Below are 27,800 nucleotides of genomic sequence, written 5' to 3' on the forward strand. Positions count from 1 at the left end.
ATAAGTGTTTTCCTGAGTTCTGTGAGCTGCTCTAGCAAATCAACTGAACCTAAGGAAGGGGTCATGGGAATCTTCATTTACAATCAGTCAATCAGAAGCACAGGTAAAACAACCAGGGGCTTATAAATGGCTTCTGAAGTCAGGAGTGGTCTTGTGGCACTGGGCTTTCAATCTGTGGGATCTTCAGCTATCTCCATGCAGATAGTGTCAGAATTGAACAGAATTAGAGGTCATCCAGCTGCTGTCTGCTGGAGAATCTGTAGGATTACTTGGTGGAGAGAAATTCCCACACATTTTGGTGACTAGAGGTCACAGAAGTATTCTGCACTGTGAGAATATAATAGGAGAAACAGAGTCTCACTCCATCGCCCAGGTTGGACTGTGGTGACACAATCATAGCTCACTGCAATTCCAACACCTGGGCTCAAGCAGTCTTCCCACCTCAGCCTCCTGAGTGATTGTACACTATTTTCAAAGATATATTTGTATTCTTCATTACCATCTGATCTTCACAAAAATTCCCATGGGTGACAGAGTGAAAACTGCTAGGAACTGCAGGTAACTTTTTAAAGTGTGTGTTTTCTTACATAACCGGACCAATGTCACAGGATTATCCAGTGGCAAGACCAAGATTAAAATCTGTTTCCCTTCTCAAAGTAATACACAAAGCTATACTTTCTAATAGCTTCACAGAGTACACATGATAAGAGTTCTCTATATGTTTATACAGTAGGCTACTGCAATGGAACTGTTTATGTTTCACCTGACATCCCAACAGGTGCTAGCTGCTTACATTCCAAGGTGAGATTTGTAAGGCCACTTGGAAAAGATAGTAAGTGTCCTCTTTGCAGGACAGAGTAGACTGGTATATCTGACTTATCCCTGAAAAACCTAAATGGCAAGAGACTGGTAGGCTCTCTGACCTGATGGAAAGGAAAGAGTTGCTATCTGGGCTGCCCACTATCTACAGATATGGTCAGGGCAAAGAATACATGCATGCTTCCCACAGACCAAAGAGAGCTGGCCTGGGTTGTCTCATATCTCATCCACAAGGTGACTCAAGAAGTCCTTTGCATTTCCATAAGACATTTTAGAATCAGCTAGTCAATTTCAATGAAATAAAGTGCTATAATTTTAATTTCATTGAATATGTAGACCAATCTGGGGGCCACTTGACATCTTTATAATACTGAATCTTCCTATTCATTAACATGGTATACCTTCATTTAAGTCTTTTGCAAGTTTCTTATAACTATTTTTGTGGTTTTCAGCAAAATGTTCTTGCACATCTTTCATTAGATTTATTTAGGTGTTTTTTTGTATTTGTTTATTCCTAATAGAGATTCTATTGCTACAAAAGTATGTTTCACTTACAAAAGTGAGTGCCTTGCTAAATTCATTTTAATTATGATAGTTTGCAGATTATTTGCATATCATCATGTCTTCTGTGAATGACAGTTTTATTTCTTCCTTTCTCAATCTTTATGCCCTATTTCTTGCCAAATTACAGTGACTAAGCAATTGCATTAGTTCATTTTCACACTGCTAATAAGGATATACCCAAGACTGGGTAATTTATAAAGGAAAGAGCTTAACTGACTTGCAGTTCAGCATGGCTTGGGAGGCCTCAGGAAGTTTACAATCATGGCAAACGGGAAGCAAACACATCCTTCTTCACATGATGGCAGGAAGGAGAAGTGCCAAGCAAAACAGGGAAAAGTCCCTTATAAAACCATCAGATCTCATGAGAATTCACTCACTATCTTCAGAACAGCATGAGGGTAACCACCCCCATGATTAACTTAACCTCCCACCGGGTCCCTCCCATGACATGTGGGGATTATAGGAACTACAATTCAAGATGAGATTTGGGTGGGAACAGCCAAACCATGTAAGCAATTAAACAACAAAAAGAAAAAAAAGGGATCCAGGTCATAAAGAAGTAAAACTATACTTTCCTGTAACATAATCTTGTATATGGAAAATCCTACAGAATCTACGTACAAAAAAATTCCTAGAGCTAATAAACAAGTTCAGCAAGGTTGCAAGATATAAAATTGGTACACAAATTGCATTGGCTAGCCTGGGCATGGTGGCTCACACCTGTCATCCCAGCTCTTTGGGAGGCAGGTGGATGACCTGAGGTCAGGAAGTTCAAGACCAGCCTAGCCAACATGGTGAAATCCTAACCCTACTAGAAATACAAAAATTAGCTGGACATGGTGGTGCACACCTGTAATCTCTGCTGAGCCAGAAGAATCACTTGAACCTGGGAGGCGGAGGCTGCAGTGAGCCAAGATTGCACTACTGCACTCCAGCCTCCTGAGCGACAGAGAAACACTCTGCCTCAAAACAACAACAACAACAACAACAACAACAAACAAATTGCATCAGCTAGGACCTCTAGCAGAATGTTGACTACACGTAGTAATATTGAATAACCTTGTCTCATTCTCAGTCTCAGGGGTGGTAGGGTGTGGGAGAGGTATCAATATTCATCATTAAGTCTCATCGTAGCTACAGGATTTTTGGTGTACTCATCAATACGGATTTCCAAACTATTTGAAAGGTGCTTTTTCTTTCACATATGGTGTTAAATATTTATCAAATACTACTTCTTCACCTTTGAAACAACATTTTTCTCCTTTAGTTTGTTGACTTACACTGATTGACTTTTGAATACCAAACCAAATTTATGTCTTTGTAATAAAAACCAGTGGTGTGTGTGTATGTGTACAAACATAATATTTGGACTTACTTAAAATTTAGATTCATTTGCTATATTTTTCAGAATTTTTATAGTTATGTTCATGGGAGACTTTGCTAAAATATTTTTATTGTGATGTTCTTACACTTGGAAGAATGTGTATTCTGCAGCTGTGTGCAGGTGTTATGTGTATTTCAATTGGGTCAAATTAACATCTTTACTTGACATTATTGTCTGTTTGCCTATGCATTACTGAAAGAGGCTAAAACCTTCCACTATGATTATGAATTTGTTCATTTCTCCTTTTAGTTCTGTCAATTTTTGTTTCACATATTTAGAGACTATGTTATTAGACTCAAACTCATTTAAAATTGATATTTTCTGATAGAGTGAACCCTTTATTAGTGTGAAATGGCTTCCTCTACTACTAAAAAAGGTTTTTCTTTTTTTTACTTTTCCCCTCATTTTTCAATTTTTTTACGTTCTTATAATTATGTCATATCTCTTAAATAAAGTTTTGGTTTTTTGTTTTTTAATGTTGAGATAGAGTCTCACTCTGTCACCCAGGATGGAGTGCAATGGTACAATCTTGGCTCACTGCAACTTCCACCTCCCGGGTTTAAGTGATTCTCCTTTCTCGGCCTCATGAGTAGCTGGGATTACAGGGACCCACCACCACACATGGCTAATTTTTATATTTTTAGTAGAGACTGGGTTTCACCATGTTGTCCAGGCTGGTCCTGAACTCCTGACCTCAACTGATCTACCCGCCTTGGCTTCCCAAAGTGCTGGGATTATAGGTGTGGGCCACCATGCCTGGCCTTGAATAGTTTTTTAATTAAAAAAAAAAAAAAAAAGAAAAAATCTGTTTCCTATGAGTTCAAGAGCTAGTAACATCTGTAATAAAAATCTCAGTTTAAGAAAGAGCGTAAAGAAAAGTATGACAAACCAAAACCTAACTACATTGAGTTTATACAGTAAATTACAACAATAGAATGATAGTTCTTCTGGGAGCATAGCTATCTTATTAAAAAATACACAGCTGGGCACAGTGGCTCACACCTATAATCCCAGCACTCTGGGAGGCTGAGGCAGGCAGATCGCTTGAGACCAAGACTTTGAGAACAGGCTGGACAACATGGTGAAACCTAGTCTCTATAAAAAATACAAAAATTAGCTGGGCATGGTGGCATGCACCTGTAGCCCCAGCTACTCAGGAGGCAGAGGTTGCAGTAAGCCAAGATCACGCCACTGCACTTTAGCCTGCATGACAGAGCAAGACCCCATCTCAAAAAATAAAAATAAAAATGCAACACCCTCCTTACGTGTCAGGTTGTTTAACTAGTCACTCTCAACCATTCAAATCAAGGTAAAAACATGTAAGTAAATAAAAAAGACTCTGCGGAAAGTCAGTATCATAAAGTCCTAGCACAAAAGTTTAGCAGTGACTCGTAAGGAAATCCAGGCCAGGTGTGGTGGTTCACACATACCATCTCAATATTTTGGGAAGTCAAGGCAGGAGGACTGCTTGAGCCCACAAGTTTGAGACCAGCCTGGACAACAGAGTGAGACCCCATCTCTACAAAAAAATAAAAAATAAAAGTTGTAAAAGGTAGTTGGGTATAGTGGCACACACCTATAATCCCAAGTATTCAGGAGCCTGAGGCTGCAGTGAGCCATGATCACACCAATGCACTCCAGCCTGGGTGACAGAACAAGATCCTGTCTCAAAAAAAAAAAAAAGAAAGAAAGAAAAAGAAAAAAAAGAGAGAGAAAATTTGTTAAGCCTTCACTAAGAACCTATTATTCTGGTCATCTCAGTCCTTGAGTCCTAACAGATGAACAGCTGCAACAACAGTTGATTCTACAGACAGACAAGAATAAGAAATCAGAAGCAACAGTGTAAAGGGCAGTTGGAGTCTGACCAATATTGAAGACGCAATGAACTGCAGCATCTCCCAAGGGTATCAAGTAAATATAATTGAAAACCAAGTCATCAAGAAAATTAAACTGTATTCAGCAAAATCTGTTCAAAAAGTCAAAAACCAAATAATACACTGAGAAAAGTTGTTTGTCAGAATTATCTTGAATTACCCTTGGTAGTAGCAGGCCTCACTAAACTTCAAAATTCTCTCATGTTAGATACACATACATTTAAGTGTTATACATTTATTTTATTAATCTATTTCACTCAGAATACCATAAATATATTTAAATTTTTTATTTAAACATGAAATAATGTTATTCAAAATGTTATTCAAAAGAAGAGCTATTACTAGAATTCACTAAGACAGTAACTGACTGGTTTGGTTCCATGATACAAACCTACGGCAGCATGAAACTGAGATAAAGCATCAGCTAGCTGTCCAGCTGCAAGTAATTTCTTGCCCAATTCAAGATGTTTCTCAACATCTGCATTTACTCCACATTCGGCACCTAAAAATAAATTTAGAAACACTCAGTTAACTTTCCATAAACCAAGATTTAATTTTTAAAAATACAATGTTACAAATGGTTATCTGTCTCCGTCATCTACTTAGATAAGTCACAGAAGTTGAAAAATGATGTAAAGAACATAAAATGTAAATCCTATTTTATTTTATGAAGGACAAGACAAAAAATATACCCATCTTGACCGAATCAGTCAAAACAATGTAACCAACCTAGAAAATAAAGGGAAGTTGCATAACGCAGAAGTAGTAAAAATATTTTGAACAATAAAATGAAAATTGTTCGAAGTTAGAATCTTAACTTTAATGAAGAACATATAGCCTATTAAAATATATAAGTACTTATTAAGCACCTATAATGTACTAGGCACTATTCTAGGTCTCTGGCATAAGTGAACAACACTAAAATCTCCTGCCCCTTATACCCTCCTGGCACCAGACTTTACGGTGGGAGAAGACAGACATAATCACTAAGTAAATTACATAGTATGTTAGGTGAAAAGTACTGTGGAAAAAGTCAACCCATGTGAAGGGGTAAGGAGTTCAGGGGACTTATAGTAGTAAATAGGGGGGAGTAAAGAGCAAGCCTTCTTGAGAAGCTGACATCTGAGCAAGACAGGAAAAAAGTGAGGAACTCACCATGCAGACAGCTAGGAAAAGAGCTTCCAGGAAGAGGAACCAGTAAGTACAAGGGCCCTAAGTTGGGAGCATGCAGGTATGTTCCAGAAACAGCAGAAATGTCCGGATGGCTGCAGCAGAGCCAACAGGAAAATAATAGTATGAGGTCAAAGAAGTGGAGGACCTGACTATGTATGCCTCTGAATATTTACTTGTCTTAAAGTAGGAAACTGTTGTGGAATTTTGAGTAGAATAACATGATCTATTAGACTAGGCCAATTACCAGTGTATTGCCTCTTAGCTCTGAATTCATCCTTTGGACATGCACTGCAATAAAGGCCTGGAGTTTGCAAGCATTTCCTCTTTACACTAAGTATCATGCAATCTTTGTCAGTACAGAGCACTGAAGCAACACTGCAGGAAGGACACTTCCTGGTTCTGCTGGCTGCGTTTTACTGTCTTCCGGCTCCTGCTGCATGGTCTGTCATGGGGTGGACTTCCTGCTGCATATGTATGAGGAGGACATCCAGGGATACTTAGCCATAGCTGTACGCCCAGGGGTCCAGTTCCTCAGTGACCCAGCAACCTCAGCTCACATACTCCAAATTTCATACCCACAGAAGCACCTGGACTTCCTTCATAGACAGGCTGATGAGCCCTGGCTGACATATACGTGAAAGGATTGTTTTCTGCTTCCCCAGTTCCTCTGGACCAGCCACATGGCAATCTTCTCTACCAGCAAACCTGGGCTATACTTTCTCCAATAAGATCTGAACCCCAGCCTGGTACAGGGGACCCCTTTTGAAAGCTGGTCCTTCTTTGGGGCTCTTAGTCCTAGAATATCTGTTAGAGTTCTCTTTATATCTTTAGTTACTCTCCCATCAAAACTTAACAGCTCTTAGATTAAACTTCCCCTTTCTAAGTTACTATATGATTTCTGTCTCTCCTCAATGGACCCTGACTGACACACAATTTGTATTGGAAGCAGTCCCTGGAGACAGGCCCACAGATGCAATCTCAGGATAGTTTGGTCATGACCTTGGGCTTCAGTGCAGTGCTAAGTTCGTCGCCAATGGGAGATGAAACGCTAGTAATCCATAGTAGGTATCAGAGTCACAATAAACTAAGCTAGCACTTTGGTTGACTGTAATGAAGTACTAACTGAGGCACATGTCTTAGAAACCCAAGTGGCTGCTGCAACTGACCATAATACCAGAAATTATGAAAATAGGGACTGTGATGTGGGGTGGGTTCTTCTGAGAGCACTAGAGCAGGGGTCCCCAGGTCCCCAGCCGTGGACCAGTACCAGTCCATGGCCTGTTAGGAACTGGGCCACACAGCAGGAAGTGAACACTACCACCTGAGTTCCACCTCCTGTCAGATCAGTGGAGGCATTAGATTCTCATAGGAGCACGAACCCTATCGCCAACTGCGCAGGCAAGGGATCTAGGCTGCATGTTCCTTATGAGAATCTAACTAATGCCTGATGATCTGAGGTGGAATAGATTCATCCTGAAACCATCCTCTCCCTAACCAACCTGGTCCACGGAAAAACTGTCTTCCACAAAACCAATCCCTGGTGCCAAAAAGGCTGGGGACTGCTGCATTGGAGACCCTACAGACAGAAAATAACCAGCTCAGATCCAACTTTCGGCTCAAGTCATGGTCTGGGAACTGATTTAGCTGAAAATCAAATATAAAATTTAATTTAATTATGAGGGCTGATAAATTAAAACAAGAGCTGAATTCATGGTCTCACCAAGTTTCTCCTGTGAAAGTTAGGGCACAGACTGGTAAGAATGGAATACTTAAATTTGGAATGGGAATATTTATTTGGACCCTAATGAAGCTGACCAACTTGAACCCCAAAGTCCTTCTGTCAATACTGGAGACCAATACTGAATTCCCAGTATGGCACCACGGGTGGGAAAGAGACAGCTGGCCACCTAATGGTAGATTGATTTTATTTTGTTCTCTTCCATAATTGATCCGCTTCTCATATTCCAGATATGAATTTGCCTGTACCACCATTCTGCCAAAACCACCATTCACAGACTCACAGAATGTATTATCTACCATCACAGCATTCTACACAGCACTGTACCTCATTAAGGAATTCACTTTATAGCAAAAGAGATGGGCACTGTGCTCATGACACTACGATTAACTGGTTTTACCATTACTCCATCACCTAGAATGGCTTACTGAAGAAGTAGTAGTACTAGTTAGGAAACAAAAACATGAAACGATGAGGCTCTGTTTTACAAGCTGCAGTTTTTTTTTTGTTTTTTTTTGTTTGTTTGTTTGTTTGTTTGTTTTTCTCGAGACGGAGTTTCGTTCTCGTTACCCAGGCTGGAGTGCAATGGCGCGATCTCGCCTCACCGCAACCTCCGCCTCCTGGGTTCAGGCAATTCTTCTGCCTCAGCCTCCTGAGTAGCTGGGATTACAGGCACGCGCCACCATGCCCAGCTAATTTTTTGTATTTTTAGTAGAGACGGGGTTTCACCATGTTGACCAGGATGGTCTCGATCTCTCGACCTCGTGATCCACCCGCCTCGGCCTCCCAAAGTGCTGGGATTACAGGCTTGAGCCACCGCGCCCGGCAAGCTGCAGTTTATTATTTCAATCACAGGCCATATGATGCTATCTTGCCCACAGCCAGAGTCAAGAAGTAGAAGCAAGCATGGCTCCTCTCATTATTCTACCCAAACAACCCACTTGTAACATTTCTGCTTCTAGTCCTGGCAACTTTGAGCTCTGATGGTTTGGAGATCTTAGTCCTTAAAGGAGAAATGCTTCCAAAGGGGACACAACAATATTTCCAATTAACTGGAAGATGAGACTGCCACAGGGCTGTTTTGTACTGCTTATGTCACTGAAATCAACAAGCGAAAAACATTGGTTAATCTACTAGCTGGAAAAATGAAGCCCAATTACCAAGGAGACACAAGTTTGCCATTTGGCAATGGAGGCAAAGTAGGATAAGTAGAACCCAGGAGATTCTCTAGGGCATGTCTTACTACTTCCATGCCCAGTACAAAGTTAATGAAAAATTACAGCAACTAAAAAACAGAACAATAAGTAAGACACAGTCCCTTCAAGAAGGAAAGTTTATGAATCAAGCTATCTGGTTAAAAAAAAAAAAAAAAAAAAAAAATGCCAGAGTAGCTGAAACTGTTACTACTCTTTGCTTCTCTGGCAGAAGGCAAGACAGGTATGGAACAGGTAGATGAAGGAAGCCACGTATACCAGCTACAACCTCAGACCAGTTACAGACACAAGCTATGTAGTAGCTTTTCATATTTTCTGTTTGATTTTATACATGTTTATTTGTATATACAGCCAATCTTCATAATTCAGATTCTGTACTTATTTGCCTATGCACTAGAATTCATTTGTAATCCCGAAATTTATATTCACAGCATTTTCACAGTCATTCAAGAACACATGCATGCATGTTCAGAGCAGCAAAATGCTGAAAACACTCCAAGCATATGTTCTAGCTGAGGCTGAACAAAGCAACACTTTACCTTCCTGTGTCAGCTTCCATATTACAAACAAGTGTTTTTTCCACTGTACATTTGGTGCCACTTTTTTGTGTATGCTTCCTGTCACTGATTTCACCATTTCAAGTGGCTCCCAAGCACAGTACTGAAATACTGCCTGGTGTTCATACGCTCAGGAAAGCTGGCTATGCCTTACGGAAAATACATGTGTGTTATTAGTTAAGCTTTCTTCAAGTACAAAAGACAGTGACATTAGCTGTAAGTTCAATGTTAATAAATCAACAATATGTAGTAAATAAGGTGTCTTTAAATAGAAACACACTCTAGGTTATGTCTTGATCTGTTGAAAAACGTTGTGATTTAAGGCTTACTGAAACTTAGCCCAGTATTTCTCCTAAGAGCAATGGTTCAATATTTGCTAATGCAGTGTTCACAATGACTTTATAGAACCACCATGAGTATCAAGAATTGACTATACTAACCATATTCTTCTCCCTAGTTCCCAATTTTATTTTATACACAAATTACTGAAGTTAACTTTACAATTTGGTCTTTCTATAACTGAATATTGAATGGGACAGTGATAGAGTAAGAGTAATTTATGTAGCCAGTGATGGATATGTGACTGATGGAATCAGAAGTCTTCTCCATTAGGGAATGGGTAACAACCTCTCCGCTGCAAGAAGGATAGCTGTATCTTCTTAGTGAGAAAATTGTCTTAGTTCTTCTATTCAGGCTGCTATAACAAAAATATCATAAACTGGAAGGCTTATCAACAACAGTTACTTCTCACAGTTCTAGGGGCTAGCAAGTCCAAGATCAAGATGCCAGCAGATTCTGTGTCTGATGAGGGCCTGTTCCTCATAGACTGCACTTTCTTAATGAGTCCCTACGTGGTAAAAGAGGAAAACAAGCTCCCTCAGGCCTCTTTTATAGGGCCACTAATTCCAGTCACAAGGGCATAACCTAATAACCTCTGTAAGGCCCTGCCTCTTAATACTGTCACATTGGATTAGGTTTCAACACATGAAGTGGGGAAATGGTGGAACACAAATATTCAGACCATAGCAAAAATAAAGTTGCTTTGTTGTACGGGCATTCAAATATGTGTAGAAAGGTACACACGGAAACTAAGTAGCCAAAGTATTTCTCCTTTATAGTAAGCAGGATGTTAGCTTTTTGGGGTGCTGAAGGACCTTACAGGAAGAAAATCAAAACAATGGTTGCTTGGGAGGGTAAGAGAAAAGATAGACTGGGAAGAGGCAGGAGGGAACTGCTGGTAATGTCCTCATCTTGCTTAGAGGTATGGGTTATAGTGTTATATGTGGTTATCAAAACTCAGCAAATATACATTTAAAATATGGACATTTCATTGTACATTAATTTTGCATCAAAAAAAGTTGGTCATATGCCTGTTAAACTATTTAGGGCCATGTATTCTAGTGTTATTTTGAAATGCATTTTTAAAGGATTAATGGTTAATAGAGAAATGCCCAGATGCGTATATGTTAAAACAAATATAATAAAATATTAGTAGTAGAATCTAGGTGATGGGTATAGGGACAAACACTGTAAAATTCTATCAACTTTGTGATACGTTTAATAACAAAATGTTGGGAAAATGTACACTATCGTGTTACAATGGGGGAATGTACACAGGGTACTGTGAGAGCACAAGTTAAGGACTCTAACACTTACAGATAAAATTTAAACTTATTTCACAGTCACACAGTACAGTAACAGTTTAAGTGCTCAATAACTAGTGACTGGCACAGGAGAGAAAAATAATTTTCTCTCTACCTTCATAAACTGGGACTCCCTGAAACAAAAGACAGATTAACAAAAGTTATTTCATATGTATACCTCAAACATACATGGGAGAAAACTCAAGAGAGCTGAGTAAATCTCCAGAGTAGATTTCAAAGAGTTTAAACTTCAAACTTGAATACCATTATTTGCTAAAAATAAAGGAAGTAGGGGGTTCTGGGGAAATCTCAGTTACAAGGGGATGGCCAGGAAAAACACTGAAAACAAAGATTTGTTGTGCACTTTTAAATCAATGCCTTTTCCACTTAGCAGCCCCTCTCCTCCTGGTGCAGGGCAGGGAAAAAGATTTCCCTTATAGATATAAATTTCTCTGACAAAAGGGTAACTTTTCAGAGCTACTCTTGTGTCTACAGTTTCTCAAAATAACCAACTCTAAATAACCAATATGCCAAAGAGGCATATTTTGGAGTGGCATATCGTGGGCTCCTAAAGTCATACTTTGGGATAGTGTGATCTTGAACTCCAACACCACTGCACAAAACAGTGCAGATGATAGGGAACATCTCCCATCGCAGAAAGTTCCACTGGACAGCCCTCGGGGGATTCCTCTGAAGTTTCATATGAAACCTGAAGTTAAAATAGGAAGGATGCTACTTTTGTGAAAAGGCTGGAATAGGGAAACCAACTATCCAAAACCAAAGGACGTGACATTCAAGTCCCCAGATGTCAGGAGATTAACAAGATTTTCAAAAAAAAGAAAATCTAGTATTTCAGCTAGCTCTCCTTGCCAACATGACATAATCATTCTGGAGCACAACACTTTAAGTGCTTGGTGACTCTAATAAACATCCAGAGAGGAAGAGGGAAACCAATTCAGTATGTACATAATAATCGAGGTGACATGATAGTTAGTGACTTGACCATGGAGTAGTAGCAGTGAAAATACAAAAAATAAGACAGAAAGAAGACACACATGACTTATATCAACAGGCTGGATGTCGGGGTCAAGTACAGAAAAAGCAGGAGTCCAGGATACCCAAAGCAACTTATTGAGCAACTACCTGCCATTTTAGTCACCAAAAGCACTGAACTCCTTATTTCACCTAATACAGCAAAAAGCTGATTGGAATTCACTTTACCTTGCTATTTTGCCTTCTAAACAAAGTAGCTTTTTATAGTCCTACTCTGCAGTTTCTACATAGTGTCTTACTAGATTGGTGCAGAAGTAATTGAATACCTTGGTTGCTTGTTGGACCCCTTGGTATAAGGCATGCAAAGGAAGGAAGAGAGATATTGGGGTTCAGAATATACCCTCACAAGCTATGATTGCAGGAGGCTAGAATATGCCATCTCAAAACATATTTTTTTGGCATATGATTTGAAGCCCGTTATTTTGGGAAACTACAAATATAAAAACAGCTCTGAGAACTTCTTTTGTGAAAACAATTTATGTAAAGAAAATTTTCATAAATAAGGGTATCTGGTAGATAAATGCAGTGTTGCAGGCCTGTAATCCCAGCTATTCAGGTGGCTGAAGCAGGAAGACTGCTTGAGCCAGGAGTTCAAGACTGGCCTGGACAATACACTGAAACCCCATATCTTATATAAACAATAAAAGTAGACCAGTTGGAACCGCTCACATGTATTATCCCAGCACTTTGGGAGGACAGCACAGGAAGATCACTTGAGGCCAAGAGTTCAAGACCAGTCTGGACAAGAAAGAGAGACACCATCTCTAAAAAAATTTTAAAATGAGCCAGGTGTGGTGGCACACACCTTAAGTTCCAACTACTCAGGAGGCTGAAGCAGGAGAATCACTTGAGGCCAGGTGCTACAATTGCACCACTGCACTCCAGTGTGGGCAACAGAGCAAGATTCTGTCTCAAAAAAAAAAAAAAAAAGAAGAAATAAACTTTAACAGGAGAAATGTGATACAAACAGACTTAAGAACGTACTATGTGCTGGAAACGTCTTAATCTTTGTTTCACTAAATTATCAAAACAACCTCAGGAAGTAAATGTGTTTCATAGTTTTATAACTGAGGCTCAAAGAAGTTAACCAGTCTGCCCAAGGACTTAGAACAACTGTCAAAACAAGATCCACTTCTAATGACCAGTTTTCTTTTCAGCACAGTTAATGATCCTTTTCCCCATGTAAACCAGGCTAAGCTTTCCACAGTTACTGGGCTTTTCATGCTTCACTCACTTAACCCATCATTTAATGCAGGCGTCCTCAAACTTTTTACACAGGGGGCCAGTTCACTGCCCCTCAGACCGTTGGAGGGCCGCCACATACTGTGCTCCTCTCACTGACCACCAATGAAAGAAGTGCCCCTTCCTGAAGTAGGGCAGGGGGCCGGATAAATGGCCTCAGGGGGCCGTAGTTTGGGGACGCCTGATTTAATGTAACATTTTACCCACAATCATTTCCAACCAAACAGGATGAACCTAAAATCTGAAGGGAGCCAAGAACACATGTGCAAAGTTCTTTGAACTTTGCTATGTCAAGCCACGTCATACTCTTACCCCAGAGGTTGAGTTACTCTTCAAACTAAATTTCTCTTGCCTTCTGGGATAAAAACAGTATACAGTTCTTCTGTCTTTTCAGAATAAAACAGAGATCTTTATTACATTACGAATTTACCCAACATAATTTCCATTTAATTATATAATATCACTTCCTCTATGAAAATTTCTATGGCACACACTATTCAACCAGAGGTAATTAATTATTATTCTTTTGGTGCACTTTAGCTACATTTCAATAACAGAACTTACTACAGCCTAAGAGTTGATGATGTAGACCCTTCTTTCCCCATAAGAGGCATTGTGCCTTCTCAATGAAATGTTCCCAGCTCTAATTTTACCTTCTTCCAAATCCAGCACCTATGCTGCTGCCAGGGCAGTCCTTCAAAATGCACTTATACAAAAAATCCTGCAGAGTTGTCATATCACTGGCTAGATTAAAGCTAAATCCCTTCAGATATAAAGGCAAACACCACCTTTCAGGGTCAGGTCTCATGACGTAGGTCCAGCCTCATCATCCATCATTCCTCCACCTCTTACTTTATGCTCCTATAAAAAACTAAACGTTATACTTCCCTGAATATACCATGTTCTCATGCTTCATCCCTTTGCATTTGCTATTACATAAAATGGTCTTCCACACTTGCCGACTAAAGAAATCCCTACTCATTCATCAAGACTCTGCCCTCATGTCCTGAAACCACTCCCACTGAGAACTGCACAACAGGCATTTCCTGTGACTCTCAGCTACACTGTGGCCTGGAGACAGACAACGCTGTGCATCTGCACTGAGAGTCACGAGCCCCAGAGCAAGGGTATGACAGGGAACACATCACATTTCTGCCCGTCCAGGACATGGAGCCAGTGCAGCTCCCTAACATGCAGCAAAGACCTCAACCACCCCTAGCAGGACTAGTGCCTCTGCTCATCATTGGACTATCTGTGCACAAGCTAGGTGGTCCAGCTCTACCCAGCTGTCTCACCTACCCCATTGCTAAACAGAAGCTCAGGGGACTAGGGAATTCCATTGTCCAGCCCATCACCTGAAACAATAAAGTGCATCTCACAGTAAACAAAAATCAAGTACGCATCTGTCTGCTTTTGCTGCTGCTGGTTCATACCAGTAAGTACCACCTACAGGCCTGTAAGTTGAATTGCACAACCAAATATAAAACCTGTCAACAAAAGTACACAAGGCTATAAAAGCAAACCAAATGACCTTACCATACAGGATACTTTACAGGCACAAGGCAGGTTGGGAGAGAGAAAAAAAATCCCATCTAAATGAAGTAAATTCAAACAACTGCAAGTGTCAGCTTCTCTAGATGAGAAATAACCAGCATTAAGAATTCTCGTACTATGAAAAATCTGAATGTTGTGACACGGCCAAAAAGATTGCACTGGCTTTCTGACAATGGAATAAAACCAAAATTAAAATTCAGAAAGAGAGAAATAATTCAAAGTGTGAATTGTAGAGAAGCTCAACAAGATCCAAGAGAAGGTTGAAAACCAACACAAAAATAACCAGAAAAGCAATCTAGGAAATGAAGGAAGAGAAGAGATCTTTAAAAAATAAAAATATATATATTTTTTAAATTCTGGAAATGAAAAATTCATTCATATAGGTAATTTCAAAAAACAGTCAAAACAGTTAAAAGCTTTAACAATAAACTGGACCAGGCAGAAGAAAACATTTCAGAGCTTGAAGGCTGGTCTTTTAAATTAGTCACACGCATACACAGAAAAAAATTTGTTTTAAAATTTTAAAAGAATGTTTTAAAAAACAAAGCCTTCAAGAAATATGCGATTATGTAAAATGACCAAACCTACAATTTACAGGCATTCTGAAGACGAAGAAAAAGAAATTAAAACACATATTTGAGGAAATAAAACAGGAAAAATTCCCTGATCTTGCTAGAGATGGAGACATCTAGATACAAAAAATTCATAGGGCACCTGTATGATACTACATAAGACAAACATAACAAAGGCATGTAGTCATCAGGCTATCAACAAATCTTAAAAGCAGTTAGACAAAAGTATCAAATCATTTACAAAGGGAATCCCATCTGATTAAGAGTGAAATTCTCAGCAGAAACCTTACCTGCCAAAAGATTTTGGGGGCCTCTTTATAGACACCCCCCCCCAAAAAAAGCTCTGCTAGCCAAGAATTTTATATCCTGCCAAACTCAGCTTCATAAATGAAAGAGAAACAAAATATTTTATAGATAAGCAAACACTAAAGGAATTCATCACCACTAGACTAGACCTATCAGAAAACCTCAAAAGAGTTCTAAATGTGGAAACAAAAGGATGATATTTGCCATGATAAAGGCACATGTAAATACAAAGCTCACAGATCCTACAAAGGTATTACACAGGTGACATCAGGCGTGCGGCAGTTCCTCACTTGCTCTAAGACAGGTGCTGCGAGTCTACTGCAGGCCGGTCCAGGCTCCTCAGGTCCAGACCCGACCATTATCCAGTCGGTTCATGGAGAGGAGAGCTGAAAAAACCACACCCAAAATTACAGATGAAAGAGTCAAGATATATTGAGGGATTTAGAAGGTAAAGTGATCTGGGGAGAGATCCAAGATGGCCATATAGGAACAGCTCTGGAGTGCAGTTCCCAGTGAAAAGAATGCAGAGGTCACCACGGGTGATTCCCAGGCAAGCAAGGTCTAGAGTGGCCCTCCAGCAGTCCTATAGCAGAGGAGCCTGACCGTTAGAAAGAAAACTAAAAAAAAGAAAGAAATAACTTCAACATCAACAAAAAGGACATCCACTCAGAGACCTCACCTGAAAGTCACCAACTACAAAGACCACAGGTAGATAAATCCACAAAGATGGGAAGAAACCAGCACAAAAAGAATGAAAACACCAAAAGCCAGAATGTCTCTCCTCCTCCAAGGGATGACAACTCCTCACCAGTAAGGAACAAAGCTGGATGGAGAATGATTCTGATGAATTGACAGAAACGGGCTTCAGAAGTTGGGTAATAACAAACTTCTCTCAGCTAAAAGAACATGTTCTAACCCAAAGCAAAGAAACTAAGAACCTTGAAAAAAGGTTAGACAAAATGCTAACAAGAATAAACAGCTTAGAGAAGAATATAAATGACCTGATGGAGCTGAAAAACACAACACGAGAACTTCGCGAAGCATACACAAGTTTCAATAACCGAATGGACCAAGCGGAAGAAAGGATACCAGATATTGAAGATCAGCTCAATGAAATAAAACAAGAAGGCAAGATTAGAGAAAAAAGAGTGAAAAGAAATAAACAAAGCCTCCAAGAAATATTGGATTATGTGAAAAGACCTAATCTACGTTTGATAGGTGTACCTGAATAAGACAGAAAGAATGAATCCAAGCTGAAAAACACTCTTGAGGATATTATCCAGGAGAACTTCCCCAACTTAGCAAGGCAGGCCAACATTCAAGTCCAGGAAATACAGAGAACACCACAAAGATATTCCTCAAGAAGAGCAACCCCAAGGCACATAATCTTCAGATTCACCAGGGTTGAAATGAAGGAAAAAATACTAAGGGCAGCCAGAGAAAAAGGTCAGGTTACCCATAAAGGGAAGCCCATCAGACTAACAGCAGATGTCCTGGCAGAAATCCTACAATCCAGAAGAGAGTGGGGCCCAATATTCAACATCCTTAAAGAAAAGAACCTTCCACCTAGAATTTCATATTCAGCTGAACTAAGCTTCATAAGCAAAGGAGAAATAAAATCCTTTACGAATAAGCAATTGCTCAGAGATTTTGTCACCACCAGGCCTGCCTTACAAGTGCTCCTAAAAGCAGCACTAAACAGAGAAAGTAACAACCTGTACCTGCCACTCCAAAAACGTACCAAATGGTAAAGACCATCAACACAATGAAGAAATTGCGTCAACTAATGGTCAAAACAACCAGCTAGTATCAAATTGCAGGATCAAATTCACATTTAACAATATTAATTTTAAATGTAAATAGGCCAAATGTCCCAATCAAAAGACATAGACTGGCAAATTGGATAAAAAGTCAAAACCCATCAGTGTGCTGTATCCAGGAAACCCACCTCACCTGCAAGGACATGCATAGGCTCAAAATAAAAGGATGGAGGAAGATTTGCAAAGCAAATGGAGAGCAAAAAAAAAAAAAAAAAAAAAAAAAAAACAGGAGTTGCAATCCTAGTATCTGATAAAATAGACTTTAAACGAACAAAGATCAAAAGAGACAAAGAAGGACATTACATAATGGTAAAAGGATCAATGCAACAAGAAGAGCTAACGATCCTAAATATATACACATCTAATACAGGAGCACCCAGATACATAAAGCAAGTACTTAACAACCTACAAAGAGACTTAGACTCCCACACAATGACAGTGGGAGACTTTAACACTCCACTGTCTATATGATAGATCGAGACAGAAAATTAACAAGGATATCCAAGATTGAACTCAGATCTGGACAAAGCAAAACTAATAGACATCTACAGAACTCTCCACCCCAAATCCACAGAATATACATTCTTCTCAGTACCACATCATACCTACTCTAAAATGGCCCACGTAATTGGAAGTAAATCACTCCTCAGCAAATGCAAAAGAACGGAAGTCATAACACTCTATCAGACCACAATGCAATCAAATTACAACTCAGGATTAAGAAACTCACTCAGAACCACATCACTCCATGGAAACTGAACAACTGGCTCTTGAATGTTGACTGGATAAACAATGAAATGAAGGCAGAAATAAAGATGTTCTTCGAAACCAACAAGAACGTTAGTTCTGTTCTTCAAAACCAAACAGCATACCAGAATCTCTGGGACACATTTAAAGCAGTGTCTGGAGGGAAATTTATAGCAATACATGCCCACATGAGAAGCAAAGAAAGGTCTAAAATTGACACCCTATCATCAAAATTGAAAGAGGAGGGGAGCAAGATCAAAAAAACTCAAAAGCTAGCAGAAGACAAGAAATTATTAAGACCAGAGCAGAACTGAAGGAGATAGAGACACACAAAAAAAAAAACCTTCAAAAAAATCAATAAATCCAGGAGCTGGTTTTCTGAAAAGATCAACACAATAGCCCACTAGCCAGATTAATAAAAAAGAAAAGAGAGAAGAATCAAATAGATGCAATAAAAAACGATAAAGGGGATATCACAACCAATCCCACAGAAATACAAACTATTGTCAGAGATTACTACAAACAACACTATACACATAAAACAGTAAACCTGGAAGAAATGGATAAATTTCTGGACACTTGCACCCTCCCAAGCCTAAACCAGGAAGAAGTTGAAACCCTGAAGAGACCAATAACAAGGGCTGAAGTTGAGGCAGCAATTAAGAGCCTACCAACCAAAAAAAGCCCAGGTCCAGATGGGTTCACAGCCAAATTATACCAGACATACAAAAAGGAGCCAGTACAGCTCCTTCTGAAACTATTCCAAACAATACAAAAAGAGGGACTCCTTACCAAATCATTTTATGAGACCAACATCATCCTGATACCAAAACCCAGAAGAGAGTCAACAAGAAAAGAAAACTTCAGGCCCATATCCATGATGAACACAGATGCAAAGATTTTCAATAAAATCCTGGCAAAGTGCAACAGCACATCCAAAAGCTTGTGCATCACGATCAAGTAGGCTTCATCCCAGGGATGCAAGGCTGGTTCAACATATGCAAGTCTATAAACATAATCCACCATGTAAACAGAACCAAAGACAAAAACCACATGATCATCTCAATAGATGCAGAGAAGGCCTTTGACAAAATTCAACAATCTTTGCTAAAAACTCTCCATAAACTAGGTATCAATGGAACATATCTCAAAATAATAAAAGCTATTTATGACAAACCCACAGCCAGTATCGTACTGAATGGGCAAAAACTGGAAGCCTTCCCTTTAAAACCGGCACTAGACAAGGCTGCCCTATCTCACCACTCCTATTTAACATAGTATTGGAAGTTCTAACCAGAACAGTAAGGCAAGAAAAACAAATAAAGGGTATTCAATTAGGAAAAGAGGAAGTCAAATTGTCTCTATTTGCAGTCGACATGATTGTATATTCAGAAGATCCCATCGTCTCAGCCCCAAATCTCCTGAAACTGATAAAGCAACTTCAGCAAAGTCTCAGGACACAAAATCAACAGGCAAAAATCACAAGCATTCCTATACACCAATAACAGACTAAAAGAGAACCAAATCAAGAGCAAACTCCCATTCACAATTGCTACAAAGAGAATAAAATACCTAGGAATACAACTAACAAAGGATGTAAAGGACCTCTTCAAGGAGAACTATGAACCACTGTTCAAAGAAATAAGAGGACACAAACAGATGGAATAACATTCCATGCTCACGGTTAGGAAGAATCAATATTGTGAAAATGGCCATACTGCCCAAAGTAATTTATAGATTCAATGCTATCCCCATTAAGCTACCTACGACCCTCTTCATAGAACTGGAAAAAACCACCTTCATATGGAACCAAAAGAGAATCCACATAGCAAAGTCAATTCTAAGCAAAAGTAACAGAGCTGGAAGCATCATCACGCTACCTGACTTCAAACTATACTACAAGGCCACAGTTATCAAAACAGTATGGTACTGGTACCAAAACAGAGATATAGACCAATGGAGCAGAAAAGAGGCCTCAGAGGCAACGCCACACATCTACAACCATCTGATCTTTCACAAACCTGACAAAAACAAGTAATGGGGAAAGGATTCCCTGCTTCATAAATGGTGTTGGGAAAACTGGCTAGTCATATGCAGAAAGTAGAAACTGGACCACTTCCTGATACCTTACACTAAAATTAACTCCAGATGGATTAAAGACTTATACATAAAACCTAACACCATAAAAACCCTAAAGGAAACCCTAGGCAAAACCATTCAGGACATAGGCATAGGCAAAAACTTCATGACGAAAACACCAAAACCATTGGCAACAAAAGCCAAAATAGACAAATGGGATCTAATTAAACTCCAGAGCCTCTGTACAGCAAAAGAAACAATCATAAGAGTGAACCAGCAATCAACAGAATGGGAAAAAATTTATGCAATCTACCCATCTGACAAAGGGCTGATATCCAGAATTTACAAAGAACTAAAACAGATTTACAAGAACAAAACAAACAAGCCCATTCAAAAGTGGGTGAAGGACATGAACAGATACTTTTCAATAGAAAACATTTATGAGGCCAACAAACATATGAAAAAATGCTCATCACTGGTCATTAGAGAAAGGCAAATCAAAACCACATTGAGAGAGAATCTCACACCAGTTAGAATGACGATCATTAAAAAATCTGGAGACAACAGAGGCTGGGGAGGATATGGAGAAATAGGAACACTTTCACACTGTTATTGGGAGTGTAAATTAGTTCAATCATTGTGAAAGAGAGTGTGGCGATTCCTCAAGGACCTAGAAATAGAAATCCCATTTGACCCAGCAACCCCATTACTGGGTATATATCCAAAGAATTATAAATCGTTCTATTATAAAGACACATGCACACGTATGTTCACTGCAGCACTGTTTACAATAGCAAAGACCTGGAACGAACCCAGATGCCCACTGATGATAGACTGGACAGGGAAAATGTGGCACATATGGAATGCATGGAATACTAGGCAGCCATAAAAAAACGATGAGTTTGTGTTCTTTGTAGGGACATGGATGAATCTGGAAACCATCATTATCAGCAAACTGACACAAGAATAGAAAATCAAACACCACATGTTCTCACTCATAGGCGGGTGTTGAACAATGAGAACACATGGACACAGGAAGGGGAGCATCACACACTGGGGTCTGTTGAGGGGAACTAGGGAAGGGGTAGTGGGGGTAGGAAGGTAGGGAAGGGACAACATGGGGAGAAATGCCATATATAGGTGACGGGGATGGACGCAGCAAACCACATTGCCATGTATGTACCTATTCAACAATCCTGCCTGTTCTGCACATGTACCCCAGAACCTTAAGTGCAATATATATATACATATATATATACACACACACATATATATACACACACACACACATATACATATATATGTATATATACACATATACATATATATAAAATAAATAAATTACTCGGTCTGTGGTATTTTGTTACAGCAGCACAATGATACAACTGTAGGAGCAATATTTTCAGAAGGTGAGAGGAAATGGAATCCAGGTTGTTAAGTACACAGATTAGATTTATCCGGGAATAGAGATATTTTATGTATTTTAATATGAGAAAAAGTAGCAGAATAGGTACAAATGTAGATAAGCTACTAAATTTTGAGGTAGAAAGAAGTTGGCCAGGCATGATGGCTCACACCTGTAATCCCAACACTTTGGAAGGCCAAGGAAGGCGGATCATGAGGTCAAGAGATTAAGACCATCCTGGTCAACATGGTGAAACCTCATCTCTAATAAAATTACAAAAATTAGCCAGGCATGGTGACGCACACCTGTAGTCCCAGCCACTCAGGAGGCTGAGGCAGGAGAATCGCTTGAATCCAGGAGGCAGAGGTTGCAGTGAGCCAAGAACACACCACTGCACTACAGTCTGGCAACAGAGTGAGACTCTGTCTCAAAAAAAAAAAGAAAGAAAGAAAAAGAAAGAAGAGGAAACTTGCTTTGTGATGGCTTTCATTTTCTCAATAAAGACAGGTCTAAAAGAATGAAGTAGGGAAGAGGAGAAAGGAGAGTTTAAATTAGAGGTTTAAGGAGGGAGGAAAATCCTTGAAATACTGATTTTCAAGAATAGACATACTAAAGAATTATAGGAATGTTAGCAGTATTTAACGTGCAATTACAACTAAGATTGTTTCTTTAAAATGAGACTAATCAGGGCCAGGTGCATTGGCTCACACTTGTAATCTCAGCACTTTGGGAGGCCAAGGCATGAGGATTGCTTGAGCCCAGGAGTTCAAGACCAGCCTGGGCAACAAAGAAGCCTGGGCAACCATCGCTACAAAAATTTAAGAAAAAAAACAACTTGGTAGGCATTGTGGTTGTGCACACCTGTGGTCCCAGCTATTCAGGAGACTGAGGTGAGAGGACTGCTTGAGCCCAGGAGGTCAAGCCTACATTGAGCTAGGATAATGGCACTACACTCCAGTCTGGGTGACAGAGCAAGACCCTGTCTCAAAAAAAATTAAAAATTAAAATAAAGATAAATGAGACTTATCAGCAAAGTTGTCTCTTTCCTCCATCCATGGTCACCTGTGAGGTATAATAAGAGTCAGCCAAGCTAAATTTAACCAGTCCTGGGTTTTGGCAAGTAAAACAAGAGATTATAGGGGCCAATAAATAAATGGTCATTTGCAGTGCACTGATTACAATGATGGACCACTCGGTCTAAACTGAAAAAGGACAAAAAGAAGACATGGATGCTTCACAAATGCATGTCTTAAACCCCAAGCGGTCTGTAAACTCAAAAGCAAAAGCCATGAGTTTTATAATATGTATATATACCTCATCAAAGAGCAATATAGTTAGTACAATTTGCTGACTGATTAAATGAGTCTTATCCATATTTCCAGAACTTCAAATGATACAAAATCATCAGATTTAAGTTTTTAAATAGCTTTCTAAAGATATGGCAAGAAAAATAAATCTATGGTTGAAATGTTTGAGTTCTGAAGAGCAGGTGAATGGGTTCCCATGATATTTCCATATGTACAAAGATTAATTTGTTCATAAGGACATTAATCAATCATAGCAGAAATTAAACTTAACAACAACTGACTTCATATGGGAAAGTAAAACCTAATTACTACAGTGCATCCTCTCTCAGAACAACTCTCCCTGCCCCACAGAATGAAAACCACTGAATTTCCAGGCAGTCTCTCAGCAAATACTAACTAGTCAAGAGAACTGGAACTTTGATACTACTGCTAACTATAGTTTATCTTATTAAAGAATTTAAAATAATTCTAGAAAATATGTGACCACCTTTTATAATGCTTAATTGATATAAATTACTTAAAGTCATTCATTTTGCTACATTATTTATTCTTTCTATATTTCAATAATGTCAAGAAAATCCTAGAGAAGACAAAACATACCTTTAGTAGGCTAGGCTCAAATAAAATTATCACAAACTTTTATACATACAGATTTTCAATTGGTCAAAATATATGGTTTTATCAGCTCAGTGAAATAAAAGATGAGTCCAGATAGCAGGTTAAGGAAGAGAAAGAGATAAAACTATGATAACAGAAAAAGGTTTTTTTGCAGGCTGTGTTGCTACTCAAGTCATGAACAGAACAAACCATTAGCAAAGAACTGAAGCAACTTCCTTATCTGTAACATGAGAATACTAACGCAGATACTACTAAAGTTTTCTTTCTATTCCAAAAATTCTACTTCATCTAGTGCTTTAGACTTCACTCTTTCGAAGGTCTTTGAGAAGGAAGGGTTCTAAAAGACTCAAACTTTCAATTCATGATATATATACTTTCTGTCTCTGGATGACAATCAAAAAGTCTAGAAGAAAACAGAGACAAGTATTTCAAAATCAGAAAAAAACAAAACAAAACAAAAAAAAACCTAGGTCATCTCTTCTCCATCCTGTGCCACTCTTCAAGTTCCACATTCACTTCTCTTATAACCAGTTTCCTTCATTTCTTTTTTTTAAAGTGAATTATATTGTGTACATTTGATATTTGCAACATAGTATTATGAGATACACACCGATTAAATGGTTACAGTAATGAAGCAGATTAATATATCTATCATCTCACATAATTACTTTTTCTGTGACAAGAGCAGCTAAAATCTACCTATTTAACAAAAATCCTTAATACAACACAATTTTGTTAAGCCTCAGGCCTAGCAGTAGCACCATTTGCATATCAGAGAACTACGAGGTTAGTGAATCCAGACACAGAATTTATTTAGGAAAACGGGAGCTAACAGTTTGCTAATTCAAGTCAGGGCTTCTTACCTTTATAACCCCATCACCAAATCCAGTATCAAATACAGAGCAGACACCTAACTTAACTCCTCTATATAACTTATTACTCCAGTGGTTCTCCAATGTGGTCATCTGGGGTCTTTCTAGAAACGCAAAATTTTAGGTCCCATCGAGACCTAATGAAACAGAAACTCTGTAAGTGAGGTACAGTACTCTGTTTTAAAAAGCTCTCCATGTGCGATTTTGATGCACACTCAAGTTTGAGAACCACTATGTTAAACCTGCCGGAAATAATTTTCTTGTTAATTACAACAACAACAACAACAACAAAAAGGTGCTGGTTTTTTCTCAGCTGCCATCACTTACAAATGCTTGGACTCACATGATGCTTTCAACCACTTAACTTCTGTCTCCAGCCTGCACACAAAATGATCTTTAGTAAAACCTTTGGAGCCTCAGTTCCCTGGTCTGTAAAGTGGGAATAACACTACACACTTCCATGAATAAGAGATGGCTTACAGAAAGGCTCCTTTCTTTTCTTTCCTCTCTGTCACATGTACCAAGTCCCTGCTACTTTACACAAACAATGCTCCTAAAGACACTCTGGCACTCCTCTAAGAAATGTCACCAGTGCCTCCTACACAGAAAAGCTCTCTAACGAGGTTTTCTTACGGAAAATACCACAGGAGGAAAATGAATAGTTAAGAGTCCTACAGAATCATACAGAACAGCAATTCTAAAAAGGTGGTTCACAAAGTAGTGGGAAAAGCAATCATTCAAAATCGTGCATCTCCGTAACTTAAAAAAAAAAAAAAAAAAAAATCACCATTTAACAGAACATAAGCAACTTTCTCTTAAGTGTCCAAAATAAATCATTAATGATAACTGGAGATAAATACCACAGATGGGGGTGGGGGCAGGAGGAATGAAGCTTTTGAAAATGCATAAGAACTAGAATATATGACCCATATGAAAGTGGTATAGACCTTCAAATTCCAATCCCCTAGATTTTCTGGGGACAGCCTCACTGTCAAATTATTGGTCCCAGTGTTGTCACACTGTGTGTTCTGATTTGGGGTTCAAAAAATATGGTTATCAGGGGAACCAAAAGCAAAAGCCTATTGCTATGGATGAGACCTAAAAACTAGGGAGTATTACTTTAAAAAAAAAAAAAAAAAAAAAGCTGAGAACTTTTACAGGAATTCTCTATAAACAATCCCCAATTTTTAGTTCCTCGCGCCCTCTGAATGGAATATTCAGGTTTTATTTGACTTCCTTGACAACTAGCCCTTTTTATGAGGATGAAAATAGATTAGTGCATGTGATGTGTCATTATACTCGAATATTTCGCACAGTAACCGCGCCAGGAGCATTCGTGAAATCGGCACTATCAGCTTTAATTCTTCCTCCTCCCCTCTGCCATCTAAGCTAGGACAGCCCTCTATTTTCGTTATTCTGTTGGAGTAGACATTTCAGTCTGCAGGACTGAAGAGAAATTTCATCGCTCCTATCTTTTCAAGGGAACCCTTTTTTTCAGAGAACTTGGAAAAGAAATGCCAGCCAGACGTTGAATGACACCACGCTGGGAGTTGTAAAACCACAAACTCTGTGCCTTGCCGTCCGGGAGGAGGAATTCCAACAGCGGCTCCTCACCGCACCAACCTAACAGTTTCTCCACACGACAGGGCGTCGTAATGCGAATGGTTACTAACTTTTTAGTCAACACCGTCCTCTCCAACTCCCAGCCGGACAGGACAACCCTACCCCGCCCAACAACTCCAGAGCGAAGGAAGCCTTTTGGCCACCTTGGTGGTTCCTCCCAGCACCAATGACCGCCAGGGTCCCCAGGCGACCACTGAGGGTCCCAAGCGAGGCGGAGACCCGAAAGCTGCCCAAGTCTCCGCGTCCTGGGACGTCCTGAAGTCGCAGCCCGCTGGACCCGCTCCCCGCCCCGGGGCGCACCCTGCCTCCTCCGACCCCTACGGCCCCGTTCCTCACTCCAAACCCACTGTCCCAGCCCCGCGGCCCGCCGGTCCCCTCGACTCTTCCCCCGGCAAACCCGGAACTGGGCGCGGGCTCAGGCCCAATCCAGGCCGCGGGATCCCCCGGCGCTCGCCCCACCTCCCGAGTCGTCCGGGGACGCGCGCCCGGGCGCAGACGTGGGAAGCGCGGGTGGCCTGGTCCGGGAGCCCGCTTCCCGGCCAGGGCAGGGCAGGACTCACCTTCGTACTGCAGATCCACTAGGACCAGCAGGAAGGGGAACACCGAGCCCAGCCGGCTGGTCACGGAGCCGGGGGCCACCATGACCGAGGGCTCGCGAGTGAGGAGGAGGAAGGGTGTGCGGCCCACCAGCCCGCGCCGGCACTCTGGCAACAGCTGCGCCCGCCCGCGGTCGGCTCTAGATGAGGCCTCAGCGTCCCTGGCGCCCAGCGGAGGAAGGCAGCGGTGGGCAGGGCCCGGGCGCGGCTACGCCCCGGAGCGCCGCCGCCGTCCAATGGCCTTCTTCCTGGTCTCCTCTTTCCCGGGCTCGCCGGGGTCGTGGTTCGCGCTGATAGGCTGCGGAGGCCGCCGCCCCGCCCCATCTCTGATAGGGTAACGTGGAAGCACGAGACTCTGCTGCGTCCGCGGGTCGCAGAGCTGTCAGCGAGCTCCGAGCCGCCGGGAGGGAGGCGGGCGGGGAGTGTGTGGCGGCCGCCGAGTCCGCATGCGCAGGCTGCCCGCCGCGCTGGGTGAGCGAGTGGGATGATCTGATCCATTCGTGGTTCGCCGGCGTTAGGAGTGGAAGGCGCAGCCGCAGCGTCCGAATGGGAAGGCCAGACAAGTTCCTGGGAAGTCGACGGGAGCGGCAGGACGCCTGGAATTGAGGTCTCGAGTGAGCCGGGAAATACCGCCTCCCGCTGAGCGTCCCGGAACACATATTGTCTGAACTGAGCCGTAAGCAAGAAACGGCCGGGAGAAGCTGGGGCTTAGTTAATTAGGGCGATCTGATGGTTAGACCATTTCAGGGACAACCAGGGAGAAGAGCGTAATTGCTCTAAGGCAGGTAGGTCACTGGCCTGGGAAACTTGGGAACCACCCACCCCAACTTTGAGCAAACCAGCGTGCCCAGGAAAAAAGAGCGGTTGTGGAAGACCCTGATGAAGAGACCAGAAAGGCACTGTGGCTTAAGAGAGCAAGGCGTTCCTGAGCGCAGCCAACGTCAACTGTTAAAAAAAAAAACTTTGGGAGGCCGAGGCGGGTGGATCACGAGGTTAAGAGATCGAGACCATCCTGGTCAACATGGTGAAACCCCATCTCT

At 40.6% G+C, this 27,800-nt stretch overlaps 1 protein-coding gene across 1 annotated transcript in view; it reads right to left on the reverse strand.

The window, feature by feature from the left end:
* The window catches only part of DNAJC3 (DnaJ heat shock protein family (Hsp40) member C3), a 74,755-nt gene extending 47,821 nt beyond the window's left edge, over positions 1-26,934 (reverse strand). Inside the window, exons 1-2 of the mRNA XM_003928204.4 lie at positions 26,725-26,934; positions 5,033-5,143 (exon numbers count right to left, since the gene is read on the reverse strand). Coding sequence (XP_003928253.1) covers positions 5,033-5,143; positions 26,725-26,806 — 193 coding nt within the window. The 5' untranslated portion in view covers positions 26,807-26,934. The remainder of the gene's footprint in view (positions 1-5,032; positions 5,144-26,724) is intronic.
* Positions 26,935-27,800: the final 866 nt, after the last annotated feature.

This window comes from Saimiri boliviensis, chromosome 16, assembly GCF_048565385.1.
Source record: "Saimiri boliviensis isolate mSaiBol1 chromosome 16, mSaiBol1.pri, whole genome shotgun sequence".
Lineage (NCBI taxonomy): Eukaryota > Metazoa > Chordata > Mammalia > Primates > Cebidae > Saimiri > Saimiri boliviensis.